Source organism: Terrapene carolina, unplaced genomic scaffold (assembly GCF_002925995.2).
Source record: "Terrapene carolina triunguis isolate 2854851 unplaced genomic scaffold, T_m_triunguis-2.0 Scaffold189, whole genome shotgun sequence".
NCBI lineage: Eukaryota > Metazoa > Chordata > Testudines > Emydidae > Terrapene > Terrapene triunguis.
In genome coordinates this window covers 2,190,955-2,211,312 of record NW_020664540.1, presented here as the reverse complement: position 1 = coordinate 2,211,312, position 20,358 = coordinate 2,190,955, and the positions used below count along the sequence as shown (strand labels likewise).

General features: G+C 42.5%; 3 protein-coding genes across 4 annotated transcripts in view; 2 read left to right on the top strand and 1 right to left on the bottom strand.

Moving 5' to 3' along the window:
- TDRD9 (tudor domain containing 9) overlaps positions 1-12,669 on the bottom strand; it is a 165,048-nt gene extending 152,379 nt beyond the window's left edge. Inside the window, exon 1 of the mRNA XM_026654176.1 lies at positions 12,515-12,669. Coding sequence (XP_026509961.1) covers positions 12,515-12,669 — 155 coding nt within the window. The remainder of the gene's footprint in view (positions 1-12,514) is intronic.
- On the top strand, positions 6,514-7,940 carry RD3L (retinal degeneration 3 like). The gene is made up of 2 exons (XM_024217182.1): positions 6,514-6,812; positions 7,643-7,940. Exons 1-2 carry the CDS (start codon positions 6,514-6,516, stop codon positions 7,938-7,940), a joined length of 597 nt encoding a protein of 198 aa, XP_024072950.1.
- Positions 12,670-13,919: 1,250 nt separating the features above from the next.
- Positions 13,920-20,358, top strand: part of ATP5MPL (ATP synthase membrane subunit 6.8PL) — an 8,777-nt gene continuing 2,338 nt past the window's right edge. The window contains exons 1-2 of one of the 2 annotated variants that reach the window (XM_026654318.2): positions 13,920-14,021; positions 17,734-17,854. In XM_026654318.2, coding sequence (XP_026510103.1) covers positions 17,734-17,854 — 121 coding nt within the window. In that variant the 5' untranslated portion in view covers positions 13,920-14,021. Of the gene's footprint in view, positions 14,022-15,747; positions 15,829-17,733; positions 17,855-20,358 lie in introns of those variants that run through there. The other variant, XM_026654319.2, reaches the window with a different exon arrangement.

The window sequence follows — 20,358 nt, the reverse complement described above, 5'->3', positions numbered from 1 at the left end:
AAACAGTGAGAGGACCAAAACAGTGCCACTGTGGATAAACAATAAAGTAATAGAAGTGGTTAGAGACAAAAAGGCATCCTTTAAAAAAATTGGAAGTTAAATCCAATTGAGGAAAATAGAAAGGAGCATAAACTCTGGCAAGTGAAGTGTAAAAATATAATTAGGAAGGCCAAAAAATAATTTGAAGAACAGCTTGCTAAAAACTCAAAAAGAAACAGGAAAAAAAAATGAAGTACACCAGAAGCAGGAAGCCTGCTAAGCAATCAGTGGGGCCACTGGACAATTGAAATGCTAGAAGAGCACCCAAGGATGATAAGGCCATTCCGGAGAAAATAAATTAATTCTTTGTATCAGTGTTCTGAGGATGTGAGGGAGAGTCCCAAACCTGAGCCATTTTTTTAGGTGACAAATCTGAGCAACTGGCCCAGATTGAGGTGTCATTAAGAGAAGGTTTTGGAACAAACTGATCAATTAAACAGTAATAAGTCACCAGGACCAGATGGTATTCATCCAAGAGTTCTGAAGGAACTCAAATTTGAAATTGCAGAACTGTGGTATGTAACCTATAATTTAAATCAGCTTCTGTACCAGATGACTGGAGGATAGCTAATGTGATGCCAATTTTTTAAAAAGCCTCCAGAGCCAATCCTGGCAATTACAGGCCGGTAAGCCTAACTTCAGTACAAGGCAAATTGGTTGAAACTATAGTAAAGAACAGAATTATCAGACACATATATGAACATGATTAGTTGGAGGAAGAGGCAACATGGTTTTTGTAGAGGGAAATCATGCCTCACCAATCTACTAGAATTCTTTGAGGGGGGTCAACAAGCATGTCAATAAGGGTGATCCAGTGGATATAGTGTACTTGGACTTTTAGAAAGTCTTTCACACAGTCCCTAACCAATGGCTCTTAAGCAAAGTAAGCAGTCATGGAATAAGACGGGTCCTCTTATGGATCAGTAAGTAGTTAAAAGATAAGAGACAAAGGGTAGGAATAAATAGTCCATTTTCAGAATGGAAAGAGATAAATAGTGGTGTCCCCCAGGGGTCTGTACTGGGACCAATTCTGTTCAACATATTCATAAGGAAGCATCTTATCAAAACTGCTTAAAGAGATTCAAGCAAGTAGTTCACTCTGGCACATGCACTTCTTGCTACGAGAGAGCGCACAAATGAACACACAGCTGCCCTGCTAAACAAGTCAAGAGGAAGTCTAGGAAATGGAGATGGGAGAGAAGGCTAGTGAGTCCAAAAGGTGACTGGCTGCCTTCTGGCCTTATCTGCGTAACAAGAGGAGCTACCACTGAAGTTCAGAAAGGGCTATTATTAATTAAAATGGAGAAGCAGCAACGGTTGAGTACATCGCCAACTCGCCACATGTATAACAGTGGGGCACCCCAAGTAGAATACTAGAAATAGCATTCCATACATTTACTGTGATCTAGAAAAGGAGGTAAATGGTGTGGTAACAATTTGATGACAAAATTTAAATTAGTAAATTTATAGGAAGGATTGTGATCAATTCCTGAAGAACGTAAAGAAACTAGATAACTGGGCAACACAATGGGCAGTTTAAGTTAGAGAAAATTGCAAGGTAAGCCTACAATATGAGATTTTTCTATACACTGATTAGTTTATTTATCTCAGGAAAGAGAAAAAATATTGTGGAAAACTAATTGAAGACATCTGCTCGATCTGCAGCAGCAAAATTAATTCTGCTGTATTGAGCAAGAGATAGGAAAAATATACAGAATTGTATCAACTGATGGTATGGTTTCACCTAAGTATTACACATAGTTTTGGTCATTATATCTTAAAAATGACCGAGAAAGATTCAGAGGAGGACAATGAAAATGGTAAAAATGTACTGATTTGGGGGTGGGTGGAGAGAAGGAGGTTAAAGGACTACGGGTCAAATTTTCAGAAGTTACTTAGGTTCCTAAGTCTTAAAGTCAATGAGACCTATGCTCCTAAGTGCCTAAATCACTTTTGAAAGTGTGATTTAAGTGCTTTTGAAAGTTTTCCCCTAGGTCTACTAGGTCAGGAAGGAAAAACAAGAGTGAGGAGAGAGAGTACAGATTGCTAACATAATGAATGATCTCAAAAAAGCCAGTTAGATGCATCTATTTCCAATAAAATAAGAACCAGAGAGCACTCACAATTTAAGGCCCACATATTTAATGTTAAAAAGGAAATACTTTGTGCCATGTGTAATTTAACTATGGAACTACGTGAAGGATATCATTCAGGCAAACAGCTTAGTAATTTTTAATAAGAATTTATTTATGTAAGTAATAATAGCAGCTATAATTTACTAATTCTGATAAAATTCCTTAATACTTCAGGGTATAAACCAATTTACCAGCTGAAGCCAAGCAGAAATGTCCACCTAATGGTACTCTGGTAAGTGGGAGGAATTATGCCTCCCGAGAAAGCATTCAGGATTGGCCACTGGATATCAGACCAGATTAACTATTGCTCTGCTTTGAATCATCCCTAATTCCTCACTGAATCGGGATCTGAAGTTTATATGAAGGCATATATAGTATGGATGCTGAGTTTCACTGTTTTATGCCAGTAGAATGTTAAACATTTTCAATTTATATCCCCACAAAATAAATTAAGGTAACAAGCAAAGCACTGTAGATATATCTTTAAAGACTGCTCACTGTGGTTTTAAAGTCATGTATCTTCCAGTATTCACCTTCTTGCTTTTTAAAGTTTATATTGTCCATGAATACTCAAGGAGCTAATAGAGGAGGCATCTGAGCCTCTAGCTATTATCTTTGGAAAATCATGGGAGACGGGAGAGATTCCAGAAGACTGGAAAAGGGCAAATATAGTGCCCATCTATAAAAAGGGAAATAAAAACAACCCAGGAAACTACAGACCACTTAGTTTAACTTCTGTGCCAGGGAAGATAATGGAGCAAGTAATTAAGGAAATCATCTGCATACACTTGGAAGGTGGTAAGGTGATAGGGAATAGCCAGCATGGATTTGTAAAGAACAAATCGTGTCAAACCAATCTGATAGCTTTCTTTGATAGGATAACGAGTCTTGTGGATAAGGGAGAAGCTGTGGATGTGGTATACCTAGACTTTAGTAAGGCATTTGATACGGTCTCGCATGATATTCTTAACGATAAAGTAGGCAAATATAATTTAGATGAAGCTACTATAAGGTGGGTGCATAACTGGCTCGATAATAACAACTCTCTGAGTACGGTTAATGGTTCCCAATCCTGCTGGAAAGGCATAACGAGTGGGGTTCCGCAGGGATCTGTTTTGGGACCGGCTCTGTTCAGTATCTTCATTAACGACTTAGATATTGGCATAGAAAGTACGCTTATTAAGTTTGCAGATGATACCAAACTGGGAGGGATTGCAACTGCTTTGGAGGACAGGGTCATAATTCAAAATGACCTGGACAAATTGGAGAAATGGTCTGAGGTAAACAGGATGAAGTTTAATAAAGATAAATGCAAAGTGCTCCACTTAGGAAGGAAAAATCAGTTTCACACATACAGAATGGGAAGAGACTGTCTAGGAAGGAGTACGGCAGAAAGGGATCTAGGGGTTATAGTGGACCACAAGCTAAATATGAGTCAACAGTGTGATGCTGTTGCAAAAAAAGCAAACATGATTCTGGGATGTATTAACAGGTGTGTTGTGAGCAAGACACGAGAAGTCATTCTTCCGCTCTACTCTGCGCTGGTTAGGCCTCAACTGGAGTATTGTGTCCAGTTCTGGGCACCGCATTTCAAGAAAGATGTGGAGAAACTGGAGAGGGTCCAAAGAAGAGCAACAAGAATGATTAAAGGTCTTGAGAACATGACCTATGAAGGAAGGCTGAAAGAATTGGGTTTGTTTAGTTTGGAAAAGAGAAGACTGAGAGGGGACATGATAGCAGTTTTCAGGTATCTAAAAGGGTGTCATAAGGAGGAGGGAGAAAACTTGTTCACCTTAGTCTCTAAGGATAGAACAAGAAGCAATGGGCTTAAACTGCAGGAAGGGAGGTTTAGGTTGGACATTAGGAAAAAGTTCCTAACTGTCAGGGTGGTTAAACACGGGAATAAATTGCCTAGGGAGGTTGTGGAATCTCCATCTCTGGAGATATTTAAGAGTAGGTTAGATAAATGTCTATCAGGGATGGTCTAGACAGTATTTGGTCCTGCCATGAGGGCAGGGGACTGGACTCAACGACCTCTCGAGGTCCCTTCCAGTCCTAGAATCTATGTATTGTACAACAGTTTATTTTCTGATACAATAAAATTTGATATACTTTTTGGGGGAAAAAAGTGGTGACACACTAACTATACTGGAAGAGAGGTGGCAGGAAACATTTTAATTTCAACTGAAAATTTGTGACGACAGTTCTGTCATTATAAGCCCAGCTCTTTTCCTTTTTCATAGTACCATATACAATGCAATGTGAAAACCTTCCAGTTGAAGATGATTAATACTGACATCTGAATTTTTCCAATGTATAAGTAGTATCAGCTTTAATAACATCCATACACGTCATCCTTTATGTTGCATGACATTTGGAACAGATTTACACAACCCCTGTTCTTCCAACAGTTCAACAAAACAGTGGAGAGGTAAAAGCAGGAGAGAACAATACTTATAGCAGAAGAGAGAGTCATTAAAACAAACAATACAGAGAGCAGAATAGAAGGCATTTCATATATCATGCCTGCTGTTTAGATTAATAGGAACAGACCTGATAACTGGAACGGAAAATGGCTGCTTCAGCGACCTTTAGCATGAACAATATCATCCCTGAAAATGAATCTTGAAGTGGATATTTTCCAATATAATCAACAAGAAAAAAGAACAAGAGATACACGTTCAGTTAAGGGAGGAAAAAAAGTCTATGGTAAGACTTAAAATCCTGTTTTTACTTCAGTCTGAATTTAATTTACGCCATTGTTCTAACCCTTTATCCATTATAATTAGATTAATATATTTTCCATGGGGTACTGTAGTGTTGCAAAGTTGCTTCTTTAACTACATTTGAAATGATAATTAAAAATGCTAACAGCTAAACACTACAACTAAAAACAGTTTTAATACCATGAGATGAAATTCATCAGAAAACAGAGTATTACAATAGCCTAAAAAACTCTGAGCAACTACCTTGTAAGTCGCTCTTTATTGTCACTGCTCAGTTAAGATGAGCTTTCACAAGATCTAACCAGAAAATGATTACTGTTACACATTTACAACTGTAAACAGAAACAGCTTAATATATATTTCCCCCACACTAACAGAAGAGGAAAAATCTTTAGCATCTAAATGATCTGAAAGTTTAGACAGACAATAAAAGGAACAGCTATTTTTAGAGCTCTAAAGGCATAAAAATACAGCACCAAATTGTGACCTACAGCTATGCACAGCCAAGCATCACATCATGCGACAGTCTTAACTTTAGCTAGGAGCGCATCTGTAGCTGCTTCAGATACCATTATTCGTCTGACGACCAACAATACCTTTGGATGTATTTAGCAACAAGCATCTGAAATCGCTGCCATCTTTTTTTAAATTGCTGCCATAGGCAGAACTCAATTCAAAGGTAGGAGACCTTAATGGACTCTGTGGAAAGTACTTGGTTGCCAATGCTAGGTCAACAGGATTTCTCTCTACTTTACAAGATGAATTAAGCTTAAAAACAGAAGGAATCGAAATCTCATGCTCAGTCCAGATAGTTATTCTTCCAAGCACAGTTTAAGTGAGTAAATGGGGAAACTCTTTTTCTTTCAATAGTGGCTACAGTCTGGAAACAGAATATGCTAGAATAAGAAGAGATCTCAATTCAAGCAAACTCAACCGCAACAACTTGTTCACAAACAAGTGCATCAAAGGTACAGTATGTTATTTTACCCAAGTTAGTGTACTGTTTTGTAATAAATGTGACTACAAGTTACACCTACATAATAAAAATATATAATTTAAACTATTTCTATTATAGTTTTCCAGATGCTAATGAGTAAATAAGAAAATGTATTTAAAATAAAACACAGGTATGGAATTTTAAAGAGTGAAAAATGCAGAATCACACTACCTATCTCTAAAAATTGATCAACAACTGCTTAAGAATTGCTTTAACTGCAAGTTTATTATTTAGAACATCATATATTAAAAGCATTTCAGGGTGACAATTTATCAAATGATATTTTCTACTTCGGATGACAATTCAGTTTCAAAGTCTAGTAAATTTTAGTATGATTTAATGGTGCAGATAAAACAATTGAAGAGATGAACTGCTACAAGTCTCTTTCAATCTTTGTAAAAATTGTAACGTGTCAGATTTAATTTGAGTTTGGAGGCTTTGATCAGTTACTTCTTAAAGTGTATTGCAAAATATTTTAACATTGAGCATATGCCCATCTATATCAATGCACCACATAAAGCATTCTGAATTTTCCATTAATCTTTTTTCATGGAAAACAAACACTACAATTTACAATACAAAGCGCTATAATGTTCAATCTTCTCATAGCTAAAAAATGCCGCTTTTTGGTTGGATGAAATGGTCAAAAAATGATTCCTACAAATCTGCACAATATCCTGGCTCAGAAGTAGTGACCAAGACCCTGCTGAGGGAATTGAAATGGCACCTGAAAGAGCGTGAAAGATTAGTACAAGAGATTGAAAATGAACAAAAAGTCCAGAAAAATGGTGTGGATTACAACTGGTTGAAGAACTACCAAAATCCGCAAGCCACAATCCCAGCTACTGAACAAAGGCAGCTTGAAGTCCTTTGTTCACAAATTCAACCTTGCCAAACTGGAACTGTTCTTAGCAGGTAACAATTTTTCTCTCTTATTATTGTAATTGTCACTTTCTAGGCAATTAATTTCCCCCTTACTCTAGTTCAACATTCTAGTTCAAAGTTGTTAAAATTTGGTTGTGTTTTTCCCCCCAAAGTAACAATGATTAGAAATTTAACTGAAGACTTATTTGTATAGCTTCCTATAGCTTTTCTAGAAATAAAACTCTTTAATTTTATAACACAGTACACTGTCTTCTATAATGCCTTTTTATTGCATGATCTTCAAAGTACCAGAGAGGTATACAATGCTTAGACATCTGACACCCATCATTTACCTGATGACCACAAAATTGAGTTAGAGTATTAACACAACAACATTTTACATTCAAGCCTCCAATCTCTTCACATTTTAAAGGGATTGCAATTAAGCATGTCTCAACATTTAGTTAAAACACACATTAATAATTAACTTTTTCTATGTGATTTTTATATATAAATTCCCCAAATGATGTATTTTTATATATTTTCCAGGGCTGTGTGGGAAGAACAGAACCTATGCTCCCTTTAAAGCCCAGAAAATACTTGAGGGCAAAGTCAGTTTGAATCAACTTACCAAGATGGCTTAATAAAAAAAAAAAAAAAAAAACCCACCCTAGTATCCACTGATCTTAACAGTTGTACTGCATCCAAATGCATTGTAGGAGCTTTTTTATTTTTCTCTTCTTTTTTTTAGAAGAAAAGAAACAAGTGAGGCCAGAAAATAGTTTTTTCCCCTAAAAAAAGGAAGAGGAAGAAAAGTGTGCTGGAATAGTTTTCAGCACTGACAAATTAGATTTCAATTCTTTTTGTTTGTTTGTTTCTAGATTTCGTGAAGTTTTGGCAGAAAATGATGTCTTACCTTGGGAAATAGTCTACATATTCAAGCAAGTTTTAAAAGATTTCCTAACTACTATTGAGAAGGAAAACCAACAAGACCAACTGGTAGATGTATGGAATACAAATTGCTCTGAACACTTCACAGTGCCTGGTGACAGCTCTAACAAATCGGACAAAGATGAAATTCCCACAGTTTCAAGTTACGTTGACAAAAATACACAGAGCATGTTTCCCACTTTTTCTCACCGAATCTGGAATCTTCCATATTACTATCCATCAAGTTAAAATTTTTCTTCAGTTATCTGAATTCTCTTTTATCATCCCAATTCAGAGACGTAAAAACATATAGGAATAAGAAATATGACATGCTCCCCTTTGTTGCAACCTCAGAATTTTAAATCCCTAATTATAGTCTCTATACATTTTACCAACTTTAATTAAAATCATTACCCTTTTTGCCATTACTATTCCAAGGATGTTGTGTTTAAAGGAACCTTTTAATATAAAGAGATAAAAAATATAACTGTAGATCTTTCCAAAAAATGTTGAAACTATCCTGTTTGTACTGTACCTATAGCATCTACTGTAACAAGCAATAGCCATTATCCATATTTCAAAATCCGATCACTGTGCAAAATGTTAGCAGGAACTTCTGTTCAGTAATCTACATAGTTTTTTGAGATTCTTCTAAGGAAAACAATATACAGTGTGTGAGGTACGCTTTAAAACAGTAATCGATTTATTCAATATAACTGAGGAGAAGTTCTGATGATGAAAACTATTTCACAAGTCCAACAAGAACTTGTAAAGAGAAAATAATCAAACGTTATAACATTGTACTGTTTATGGTTAGTTTTCTGAACGGTTTTCTGCATACGTTGCAATACTGCAAAGCTCCTCAGATGAAGAGAAACAATCTGGATATTTAGCTAGCTTTAGTGGCTGGTTCTCTCTCCTTGAAGAGATTTAGAGATACCTTTTTATTTCAAAATAAACGTGGTTTTACTTCATCTCCTTGCTTTTCTTTGAAAAAGTTAACTCTTAATCAGGGCTGCAGGATAACTTTCAGTGATTTGGTATCTTACAGAATAAGCTTTCTATAGTGGTGAATGAGTCTGAAAACCTGTTCCAGAGGATATACATTACCTGAGCATTTGAAATTTAAAAAAAACACACACATGTAAGTTTCAATTTTAGTTGTTGCCCCAAGCCATCAATATGGGGTCATAATAAAGTTGTATTAGACCAAGGCTCGGCAACCTTTCAGAAGTGGTGTGCCGAGTCTTCATTTATTCACTCTAATTTAAGGTTTCGCGTGCCAGTAATACATTTTAATGTTTTTAGAAGGTCTCTTTCTATAACTCTATAATATATAACTAAACTATTGTTGTATGTAAAGCTTCATTTAAAATTAAATTAAAATGCAGAGCCCCCCGGACCGGTGGCCAGGACCCAGGCAGTGTGAGTGCCACTGAAAAATCAGCTCGCATGCTGCCTTTGGCAAGCATGTGATAGGTTGCCTACCCTTGTATTAGACTCAAGTGGCATGTAGTAACTGTGGCCGCAACTGGCACAATTAGAGCAGAAAAATCAATGAACATGATGCAAAAACCCACTTTTGCTGCAATTGTGAAAGGGCTAGATTTAACTCCCACCATCACAGAAGAAAGATTTCTGCACACTTTTGTTACACAAAAAGCTTCTTTCTCCAGATGTTCTTTCCTTTTGTTAGTCTGTCACACCATTAAAAAAGAAAAATTGGCCCCAATTCTAAGTGTCTTTTCACAAAGGCACTATGGAGAAACACTTCCTCTGCTTATTCTCCTACTACAGTATACCAGTAAGACACTTCGATAGAGTTCCTCAACACGTAGAGAAAGGACAACTGAAGCTTTGAGAGATATTCATCTATAGATTTCCAGATTAAAAAATAAAGGTTACAATGAAGTTAAGGTTGAGTAGACAAAACAAGAACACATTAGAATTTTTAACACACTAAACTTTGAAAAGCTTGGAAATACAAAGAACATTCCAAGTACGAAAAACTACCTGGAAAACACACTCGTGAGATAAAGGTCACTATCTTCTACCTTGCCTTCATTTAGTGTTTGCAAGACAGTCTCAAAAAATATATTTTTTTTTCTGAAAGTTTAGTTAAGCAAGAATTCGTTTTCCTAAGAGCTTATACTCTTATAACTGCCTATAACTCTAGACATGGAATAGTTTCCCACACCCATAGGAACAGGCCTCCCCATACCTTCTGAGCTTTAGATTAGGCTTGAATAAAGACTGGGAGTGGATGGGTCATTATGCAAAGTAAAAACTGTTTCTCCATGCTCATTTTTCCCCCCTACTGTTACTCACACCTTCTTGTCAACTGTTGGAAATGGGCCATCCTGATTATCACTACAAAAGTTTTTTTTCTCCTGCTGATAATAGCTCACCTAAAAGCTTACCTTAATTAATTACTCTCGTTACAGTTGGTATGGCAACACCCATTTTTTCATGCTCTCTGTGTGTATATATATATATATATATATATATATATCTTCCTACTGTATTTTCCACTGCATGCATCCGATGAAGTGGGTTTTAGCCCATGAAAGCTTATGCTCAAATAAATTTGTTAGTCTCTAAGGTGCCACAGGTACTCCTCGTTCTTTTTAGAATATTTACTAACTCATTGGAGAGTCTATGACAAACACTGGGAAACGAGAGTGAACCCTCACAAAGCATCCTAAAGCTCAGCGAGTATATCTATGCTACAACCAGCAAGTCAGAGATGCACACTCAGGAAACAGCTGCACTTGGGACTGAGCTGCAAGGTTTACACGGCCGTTTTTAGCACCATAGCACAAGCCCAGGTCTGTTGACCCAGGCTCTGAGACTCACTGCCACAGGTTGTGCAGACATACCCAGAGGGGGGGATGGGTCCCCAATGAGCTTACATCTCATAGTGGCAGCAGCCCTACAAAAAGCCTCCTGAAACTAATGAGCATATCAAGTAGGTCTAAAGGAAGGGAGTGAACACTCTCCTGGTCACTCACTCTAGCCTCACCATCATGCAACACTCAGGTCTGCAGAAGCAGAGTTCCTTTCCTACAATTCTCAGGAAGTCCACAGGGAGCAATGACTGTGTGAGAACAGGGAGACTTTGGTGGGAAGAAGTGAAAGGGGCATATCCCATGATTCCTGAGACCTAAGAGAGGGGATTAACCTGTTGAGCCTTTTGATGGACTTTTTTTTCCACTGTCAAATGTCCCAAATGACCAAGAAGTTATACTTTGAGCTTTCTCTCTGCAAGAGAAAGTGAAAAGTAATTGAATGTTTACAATTCCAGGGCTCCGACATGCTATATACTACGCATTCCAGAGTTGACCTTCTCTGGTGTAGCTCAAAAAAAAAAAAAAGCTAATTTTTTTTAATACAATGAACATTTTAGTTATATGCACTAGATCTCAGCTATGGGAGTCCACTTAAGTAGTAGTATCTTTCTATTTTGCCATTTTCTAATAAAAAAAGGTAAAGGAGTTGTGAAACTACTTCCTTGTTCGGTCAGGGTATCAAGGCTGAAAAATCAATCACTTAGTGGTCAAAGCATCACTCTGCTGCAATCTATAACTAACATGGGCTTCCAAAGAAGGCTAGCCTCAAACAGTGAGATCAACAGCAGAGTATTCACAGTTAGACACAAAGATTTATGAGTATAGTATACTCCCAATTATCCGAATAGCATGGGGGACAGAGATTTTATTCAGAAAATTGGGTGTTTGGATAAGTGCAGGAGTGGCAGCAAGCCCTTTGCAGCTCCGCTGTCATGACCCTGCTCATTCACTCCTGTAACAGCAGGCTGCAGAGGGCTCCCTTTGCTGCCACTCCTGCCCTCCCGATTATTGCAAGCCCAATGTGTGACAGCATGGCTGCGGTTCTGGAGGAGCAGAGACCAGCCCCCAAGCCAGGACTCTGCTCTGCCAAGTCCACAGCCTTCCTTGAATCTGGAGCCTTCAGGGATCGGGTGTGACCAGCACTGTGGCAGCACAGAAAGTCCTCTGCAGCTCCTCTGTCACAAGCCCTGCTCACTCACTCCCACGACATCAGAGCTGCAGAGGACTCCCTGTGCTGCTGCAGAAGCCATTCAATTGCAGGCTGGATGGCTTCCCCCACAGCTAGGGAGGTAGGCTCATCCTCCTCCTCCTCACAGTCCTGGGCAGGGGTACCTACTCTCCATTATCCAAATCTCCATGTTATCTGAATCCTTTCTTTGCCCCCCACACTCCTCCCAACATGAGCTACATGTGGGAAAAAGAAAGGATTCAGATAACAGGGAGGAGGTTTGAATAACCTCAAGCAGGACATCTCCACAAGCCACAAGGTGGGTAAGTAACATCTTCTGACAAACCAAATGTGCTAAGATAACTTCACTCTTGTAATTAGTGGTCTCTCAAGAACTTCACTCTATCTTAGCTCCCACCTCATGGCTACGTTTCTCAAATGTGTGCCTGTCTTGGCTCACGATAGTTTTGTCCTAGTACTAGCCCACCCCTGGCAAGGCTCCAGGGCTCTCCCAGTTCAATCCCCACAGCGGGACCAGACCATCTCCTTCCCCGCCGCTGCTCGGGAGCCTCGGCCGGGCCAAAGGTCCCCGTCTGCGATACCAGGGCAGAGGGCGTTTTCTATTGCCGCTAATCCCCAGGCCGCTGCCCACCAGCTCCCCGTCCAAGGGAAGAGCCACAGCAGTGGGGCAGGCCACAGCTGGGGCCCGCTCCAGATCCGTGTCAAAAGCAGGGGGGATAACCCCGGCCCGGCGGCGGGGTCAAACCACTGCACCGCTCCCCTCCCCGAGCGGCTCCTACACTCACCCGGCGGCGGGCGGCTCCCGCACTGCGGGCCTGGCGCCGCGGCGGGGGGCGGACACGGCGGCCTGAGGCTCACCGCCCAGTAACTCGACGTTGGTGACGCTCTTGCCGAGAGTGAACCAGTCACTGATCTGGTCGAGGGTGAGCTTCCGCAGCATGGCGGGGCCCGGGCCGTAAAGAGCCGGCCTAGCGGTCAGGTTTCCCGCGCGACAGCCGGCCGGACCCGAACTCACGGAGCCCTTGCGCCGCCACATGCACCTCGCGCGGTCGGCTGGCTCCGCCCCCTGCAGCCCCGCCCTCCAGCCACGTGCTCACACTGCGCAGCCGCGGCCAGGACGCGAGGTGTTTAGTGTTCTGCGCTGCCTCGCTCGAAGGTCCCTTCACCTCTCTCCTTGGTCCTTACAATTCCTTCGTGCAGTGCTATGGAGAACCCCCCACTACAGCTTCCTCCCCTCCCACCTCTAGTAGGGCACGAACCGCACCCTTTCCTTCCTGCATCCCTGCCAGCGTCTCCCGCATGCCAGGGTAATGCGCCTCTCCCTCCCTGAATCCCAGCCACGGACAGCAAATGCCCCTAGCATCTCCTGGACAATAGCATCCCCCTGTAACCACCCCCATACATTACACAGACACACCCCATAACCCGTATGACTCCCACCTGGCAAATCCCGCTCCCTGCCTCTAAAACAAGCCATCCCCCAGACTGCATGGGGAAGGCCGTGCAGGACAATTGTGAGTTCAATCCTTGAGGGGGCCATTTGGGGATTTAGTTGGGGATTGATCCTGCTTTGAGCAGGGGGTTGGACTAGATGATCTCCTGAGGTCCCTTCCAACCCTAATAATCTATGATTCTATGACACGGGTTGTGCTCCTTCCCGCAGGAGGCGCTGTGGGGGGGACCAAGGGCTGTTGGGGTTCCTCTCCATCAGGGCAGTGCAGGGGGGCTATTGCGCTGGGTTGAAGTCGCACTGAAGGAACAGCTGAGCCCCCCCCTCGAAGGGCTATAGGGGAAGGGCAGGGCTCTGAACGATCTCCTCCGGGGGGAGTAATGGTGGGCATAGCGCTGAGCGGGCTCTTCCGCAGTAGCGGGTGCTGTGGGGATGGCAGGGCCTCGAGCAGGCTTTATGGCAATTGGCAGGGGGCTGAGCGGGTTTCTCCCGGCAGGGGGCGCAATAAGAGACAGGGCGTTGAGACAGGGGTGCAGTGGGGGAGGGAAGGTCACTGAGTAGGTTGCATGGCAGGGGGGCGCGGCGGGGGAAGGGCGCTGAGGGGCCCTTGCCGGTAGGGGGCGCTGAGGCGAGGGCAGAGCGCACTTTAGCTGAGGTAGCGGGGCTTGCTAGGGTGCCTGTGGCTCCCGCTCCTCTCTGGCCTAGGGGGCGGGGCGCCGCCGCTGGAGACGTTCTAGCTTCTCCTCTCGTTGGCGGTTCTTTTCCCAGCGTCCCGAGCGCGGCAGCAGCGGCAGTTCCATTCCGTGACCTTCGCCAACCGCCCGTGTGTCACCGGCTCCAAGGTGGGTTCGGCCCGGTTCGTCCTGCTGAGGGAGCTGAGGGAAGGCGGGTTCCCCCAGGTCTGCCGCGAGCGCGGCTGCGGCCTTCCTCGGGCGCTGTAGGCCCGCGGGATTCATGCCGGAGCCGGGCCCAGCTGCCAAGAAGCCGGGGGGGGAGGGGGAGGAGAGGAGCCGGCCCGGCCCGGCAGTTGGGGAAGAAATCCGGGGGCTGTGCCCTGGCAATGCTGGGGGGAGGGAGAGCGCGGAGATCGGTTGTCTCTGAGCCTGACCTGCCTCCCCCTGGTTGGGGGTGGAGCAAGTTACGTTGCTCGGCAGCCTACAAACTCGGGGTTCCCTCCGTGATGATGCACGTTTCCCCTCCAAGGTGGGTGGACGGGGTGGCAGGCACTTCATGGTGGGTGAGGCCTTCGCAAAGGCCTTCTCTGCTCTGCAGCGATGCTTCAGATCCCAAAGCACTCCTCGAGTGAACAGGCCAGGGCTCCGCAGCTGTATTAGGCACCTAGTAGCCAGAAGCTGATGTAAAAGATGGGCCAATACCTTGTAGAGTGCCCGGGTTTCTCTCCCCCCCCCCCCCCCCCCAGTAGCTGAAGGGTGCTGAGCTTTTTAGTGTGTTTATTTAGTGGGGATTTCATTTTAGCCTATTAATGCAATACAAATTTGAAGTTGTACACCCTGATTTATTTGGTTGCTAGTGGGAGAGAAAGCATTTTGTCCATATACGTTCCTTTTTTTTCCTTTTACGTCACAGCCACCTGTTGCTTTGATAGGTATATGCATCTGTTAGTCTGCATTGCCTCCTAACCCTTGTTCTAAGCAGAAGCCATTTGAAATGTATGCAGTCTTTCTCGTGGTTCTGAGTAGCAGAAATGAAAACACAACACTAGTTTTTTCATTCAGCTACATGTCAGGAAAGGTAACAGGTGTAATAGAGCTGTCTCTCCACAGTCCAGGGAAGACATCATTGCATTGCTGTGTATTCAGAAGTTTTTCACAGCAGTAAGGGTTAAATGTCCTTTTAAACGAATGCTTACATATTGCCTATTTGTGGTAGCATAGTGCTTTGAAGCTCTAGTAATGAACCAGGACAACGTTTTGCTTGGCACTGTAAGCAAACAACAAAAAGAAAGATGGTCTCTGCTTCAAAGATGACATTAGTCTCACCTCCTTTTCCACTTCTCCAACTTTCTCCCCATATATATGCCAGGAAGAGTCTCCTATTTACTATTAGCAAATAGGTCAGTGGAACCTGGACCTAAAGTCCCCTGCAAACTCTGTCCTTCCTTCTTACAGTTTTGCAGTGCACTAGCTGCTGTCCTTTATCCACATGTGGTTAGTTTAGATGTGCTGTGTGTATAGTTTGTTAAATGCTTCAGGCTTCTCAAGGTAAAATGTTACAGAAATGTAAAGTATTATACAGTGTGGTGCTCTTATATATACTCCCATGTCTTTTGGAGTGTTGAGAAGAAGTTATATTAAAATATCTCATGTTTTTCACAAAAATGTTTGTAAATACTAAATCCGTGAACATAATGAGTATAAAACATGGCCATGTCTCAAAGTGTACTTGGAGTAATGGTGTTAATTTTAATTCCCTCCGTACTGTCTGTCAAATGGTATTTTCAGCAGCCTCATAAAACTATGTATTCTGCTTTTCTGAGTAAAGGTGAACTTAACATGTTGGGAGAGGAAATGTTAGACTCTTAATTAAATGTATTTATTTATTAAATCTCAGTAGAACAGGGATGGGCATCTGTTGTTCTGGACCATGTTCTTACTCTATCACCCCTCGACTATTTTTAAGTAAATCTAGGTAAGACCCTTTGCTCTTTCACTTTGGCTTGGGGTAAAGGGAGGAAGGGGATCTTGATTATTCTTAATTTAAAATTACTTCCTCCCAGTCCCCCATGAGGACTAGTGCATTGGCCCGAGGGCCGCATCACTGACACTCCCCACTTGCTGCCCCTGGCCCTGCCCCCACACCACCCCTTCCATGAGCCCCCCCCCCTGCCCCGCCTTGCCTCTTCTCACCCCTTCCCTGCCCCCATTCCAACCCCTTCCCTGAAGTCCTCACCCCAACTCTGCCCCCTCCCTGTCCCCAGGGGGTGCAGGAGGGGTGTGGCGTGTGGCAGGGGTTCAGGGCAGGGAGTTGAGGTGCAGGAGGTGTGCAGGGTACGGCAGGGAATTGGGGTGTGGGGTGCAGGAGGTGTGCAGGGTGCGGCGGGGGCTCAGGGCAGGGAGTGCAGGAGGTGTGCAGGGTACGAGGGGGCTCAGGGCAGGAAGTGCAGGGTGCGGCAGGGGGCTCAGGGCAGAGAGTTGGGGTGCGGGAGGGGTGCAGCAGGGAGTTCGGGTGCAGTGTGTGGCAAGGGGCTCCAGGCAGGGGGTTGGGATGCGGGGTACGGGTTCCGGCCCAGTGCTGCTTACCTAGAGCGGATCGAGGGTGGCAGCGCCATGCACTGCGGTCAGGGCAGGCTCCCTGCCTGCCTGCCCTGTCCCCGGCCTCGCTCCGCTCCAGGAAGCAGCCGGAGTCCCGGGATGGGGGGGAATGGCACCATGCGCTGCTCTTGCTGCTCCTCCAGGTACCTCCCCCAAAGCTCCCATTGGCCACGGTTCCCAGTTCCCAGCCAATGGGAGCTGCAAGAGCACAGAGCTGTCTACTCGCCTCCCACCCCCCTGCTCGGGGCTGCAGGGATATACAGTAGTTCAGCCGCTTCAGGGAGCGGCACGGGGTAGGTGGGGGAGGGGGAGCTTGGCGGGCTGCACGCAAGAACCCCACAGGCCATGAGTTTGAGACCCCTGGGCTAGATGACCTCCTGAGGTCCCTTCCAGCCATGAGATTCTATGATTCAATGAATCACCACCCTTTGTCTAATTTGTATGCAACAATTCTGTTGGTTGCAATGAGTCGTGAGCAGCCTTAGGATGAGTGGACATGTGTCAAGAGCACTCAGTGGTAGATTACTTGACCCATTATAATTATTCATCTTTCTTTTTATTGTGGTAGCACCCAGCAGCCCCTTGTAACTTTAACTCTGAATTTTCTGGGTTTTTAATGCTTGGTTTGGGGATATTAATTACATCATTCTACTGTTTTTTACCTTTGGTGTTGATATGTACTCTTGACCTTGATTTCATCTAATACAATTGTTTGGTTTGGCAATAGAGAACTTCAGTTCCCGGGGGTGTGTATATATGTGCACTTTTCACAAGCATTCAATTAATACAATAAACTTTCAAATAAAAACATAGGAAATTAAACTAAGTTCAGCTTAGGGATAGAGATGTAAAAGTTTAACCGGTTAACCGATAAGCTCAGTCTTATCGGTTTTGGTTAACAATTAAACTCTGCTGCTGCCCGGCATCCTATGCCTGGGACTCCACTGCCATCATGCGGCCGGGACCCCGGGCACAGGACTGGCAGCCGGGGCTCCGTGTAAAACATGGGGATGCTGCAGCACCGCTCGCACCCATATTTCTCCCCATATGAACTGCTTAACTGTTAACCGTTTAACTGATAAACCGTTTAACTGTTAAATGGTTACTATTTTAAAACCCTATTTATGGATACCATTAAATGTTTCCTTTAAATATAAAGTTCCTTATTTATTTTGTCCTGATTCAAGAGACAACAAATACTTTCTTTATTCATGCAAAACATCAGGTGAGGATGTAATAGCAAAATTCATCATCATGACCATTTTTTTTTTATAACTTTCAGATGTTAAAATATTTGACTAAGACATGGAACACCATGAGGATTTACTACACTACGGTTTACCAGGAAATATGGGTTGGGTTGGCCTTAACCGGCTATGTCTATTACAGACTTTCCTTTGGTGGTAAGTTACATTGTTTCAATCTTAGCTTTAGTGTACTTTGTTTGAAACCTTTGTTGTAAATAAAACTGTTGAAATTAATTGTCTGGAAATGCCCAAATATTTTATTTAAAATCATCAGCAGTTGCTTTATCACCTCACTAAGGCCAGACACTAGAAAAGGTTTATTGGGAAAGCTATACCAGCAAACCCTCCTCATGCAGATACAGCTTATATCAGCAAAAAAAGAGTGCTTTTGCCATTATAGCTTATACTGGTTCCCAAAGTGAAGTAAACTATAAAGGCAAAAGCACTTCTGTGCCACTGCACCTGTATCTACACTAGGGCTTTTGCTGGTATAGAAATGTCTCTAAAAATTACACTTCTAATCAACATTACTGTTCAGGCAAAAGATTTTTAGTGTATACCTGTGTTTTTTTTTTTTTTTTTTACAGTTTAGTAGTTTGACTCTTTTAAATCTGAAAACCAATGGAACTTTTCGAGGGCAATTAGTCCATGAAGTGTACTAATTAGTGTTGTCGAGCAATTAAAAAAATTAATTGCAATTAATCACGCCATTAATCGCACTGTTAAACAATAATAGAATACCATTTATTCAAATATTTTTGGATGTTTTCTACACTTCCAAATACATTGATTTCAATTACAACACAGAATACAAAGTGTACAGTGCTCACTTTATATTTACTTTTGATTACAAGTATTTGCACTGTAAAAAAAACATAGTATTTTTCAATTCACCTAATACAAGTACTGTAGTGAAATCTCTTTATCATGAAAGTTGAACTTACAAATGTAGAATTATGTACCAAAAAAAACTGCATTCAAAAATAAAACTGTAAAATTGTAGAGTCTGCAAGTCCACTCAGTCCTACTTCTTGTTCAGCCAATCGCTCAGATAAACAAGTTTGTTTGATTTGCAGGAGATAGTGCTGCCCGCTTCTTGTTTACAATGTCACCTGAAAGTGAGAACAGGCGATCGCATGGCAAGATATTTACATGCCAGATGCGCTAAAGATTCATACGTCCGTTCATGTTTCAACCACCATTCCAGGGAATGTGCGTCCATGCTGCTGACGCATTCTGCTCAATAACAATCCAAAGCAGTGCGGACCGACGCATGTTCATTTTCATCATCTGAGTCAGATGCCACCAGCTGAAAGTTGATTTTCTTTTTTGGTCGTTTGGGTTCTGTAGTTTCCGCATTGGACTGTTGCTCTTTTAAGATTTCTGAAAGCATGCTGCACACCTCATCCCTCTCAGATTCTGGAAGGCACTTCAGATTCTTAAATCTTGGGTTGAGTGCTGTAGCTATTTTTAGAAATCTCACATTGGTACCTTCTTTGCATTTTTCTTTGCATCATCTCTGCAGTGAAAGTGTTCTTAAAATGAACAACGTGTGCTGGGTCATCATCCGAGACTGCTATAACATGAAATATATGGCAGAATGCAGGTAAAACAGATCAAGGGACATACAATTCTCCCCCAAGGAGTTTAGTCTCAAATTTAATTAACGCATTATTTTTTTAAACATCATCAGCATGGAAGCCTGTCCTCTGGAATGGTGGCTAAAGTGTGAAGGAGCATATGAATGTTTAGCATATCTGGCACGTAATTACCTTGCAACGCCGGCTACGAAAGTGCCATGCAAATGCCTGTTCTCACTTTCTGGTGACATTGTAAATAAGAAGAGGGCAGCATTATCTCCTGTAAATGTAAACAAACTTGTTTGTCTTAACAATTGGCTGAACAAGAAGTAGGACTGAGTGGACTTGAAGGCTCTGAAGTTTTCCACTGTTTTGTTTTTGAGTGCAGTTACATAACAAAAAAAAAAAATCTACATTTGTAAGTTGCACTTTCACAATAAAGAGATTGCACTACAGTACAGTAACTCCTCACTTAACATTGTAGTTATGTTCCTGAAAAATGCAACTTTAAGTGAAATGATGTTAAGTGAATCCAATTTCCCCCATATGAATTAATGTAGATGGCGGGGCGGGGGGGTTGGTTCCAGGGAAATTTTTTTCACCAGAAAAAAAGACTAATATACATACACATACATATATATACACACACACACACACACACACACACACACACACACACACACACAGTATAAGTTTTAAACAATTTAATACTGTACACAGCAATGATGATTGTGAAGCTTGATTGAGGTGGTGAAGTCAGAGGGTGGGATATTTCCCAGGGAATGCCTTACTGCTAAATGATGGACAAGTACTCGGCTGAGCCCTCAAGGGTTAACACATTGTTGTTAATGTAGCCTCACACTCTACAAGGCAGAACAAATGGAGGGAGGCGAGACAGCAAGGCAGATAGAGATAGACATACACCCTGTGTGTGTGAGAGAGAGATGCGCATTGCCCCTTTAAGTACGCTGACCCCACTCTAAGTACATTGCCTTTTTAAGTAGATCAGCAAGTTGAGACAGCCCTTGCTGCCAGCAAGCTCCCTCTGTCCTGAGCCCTGTTGTGTTCCCCCCTCCCCCC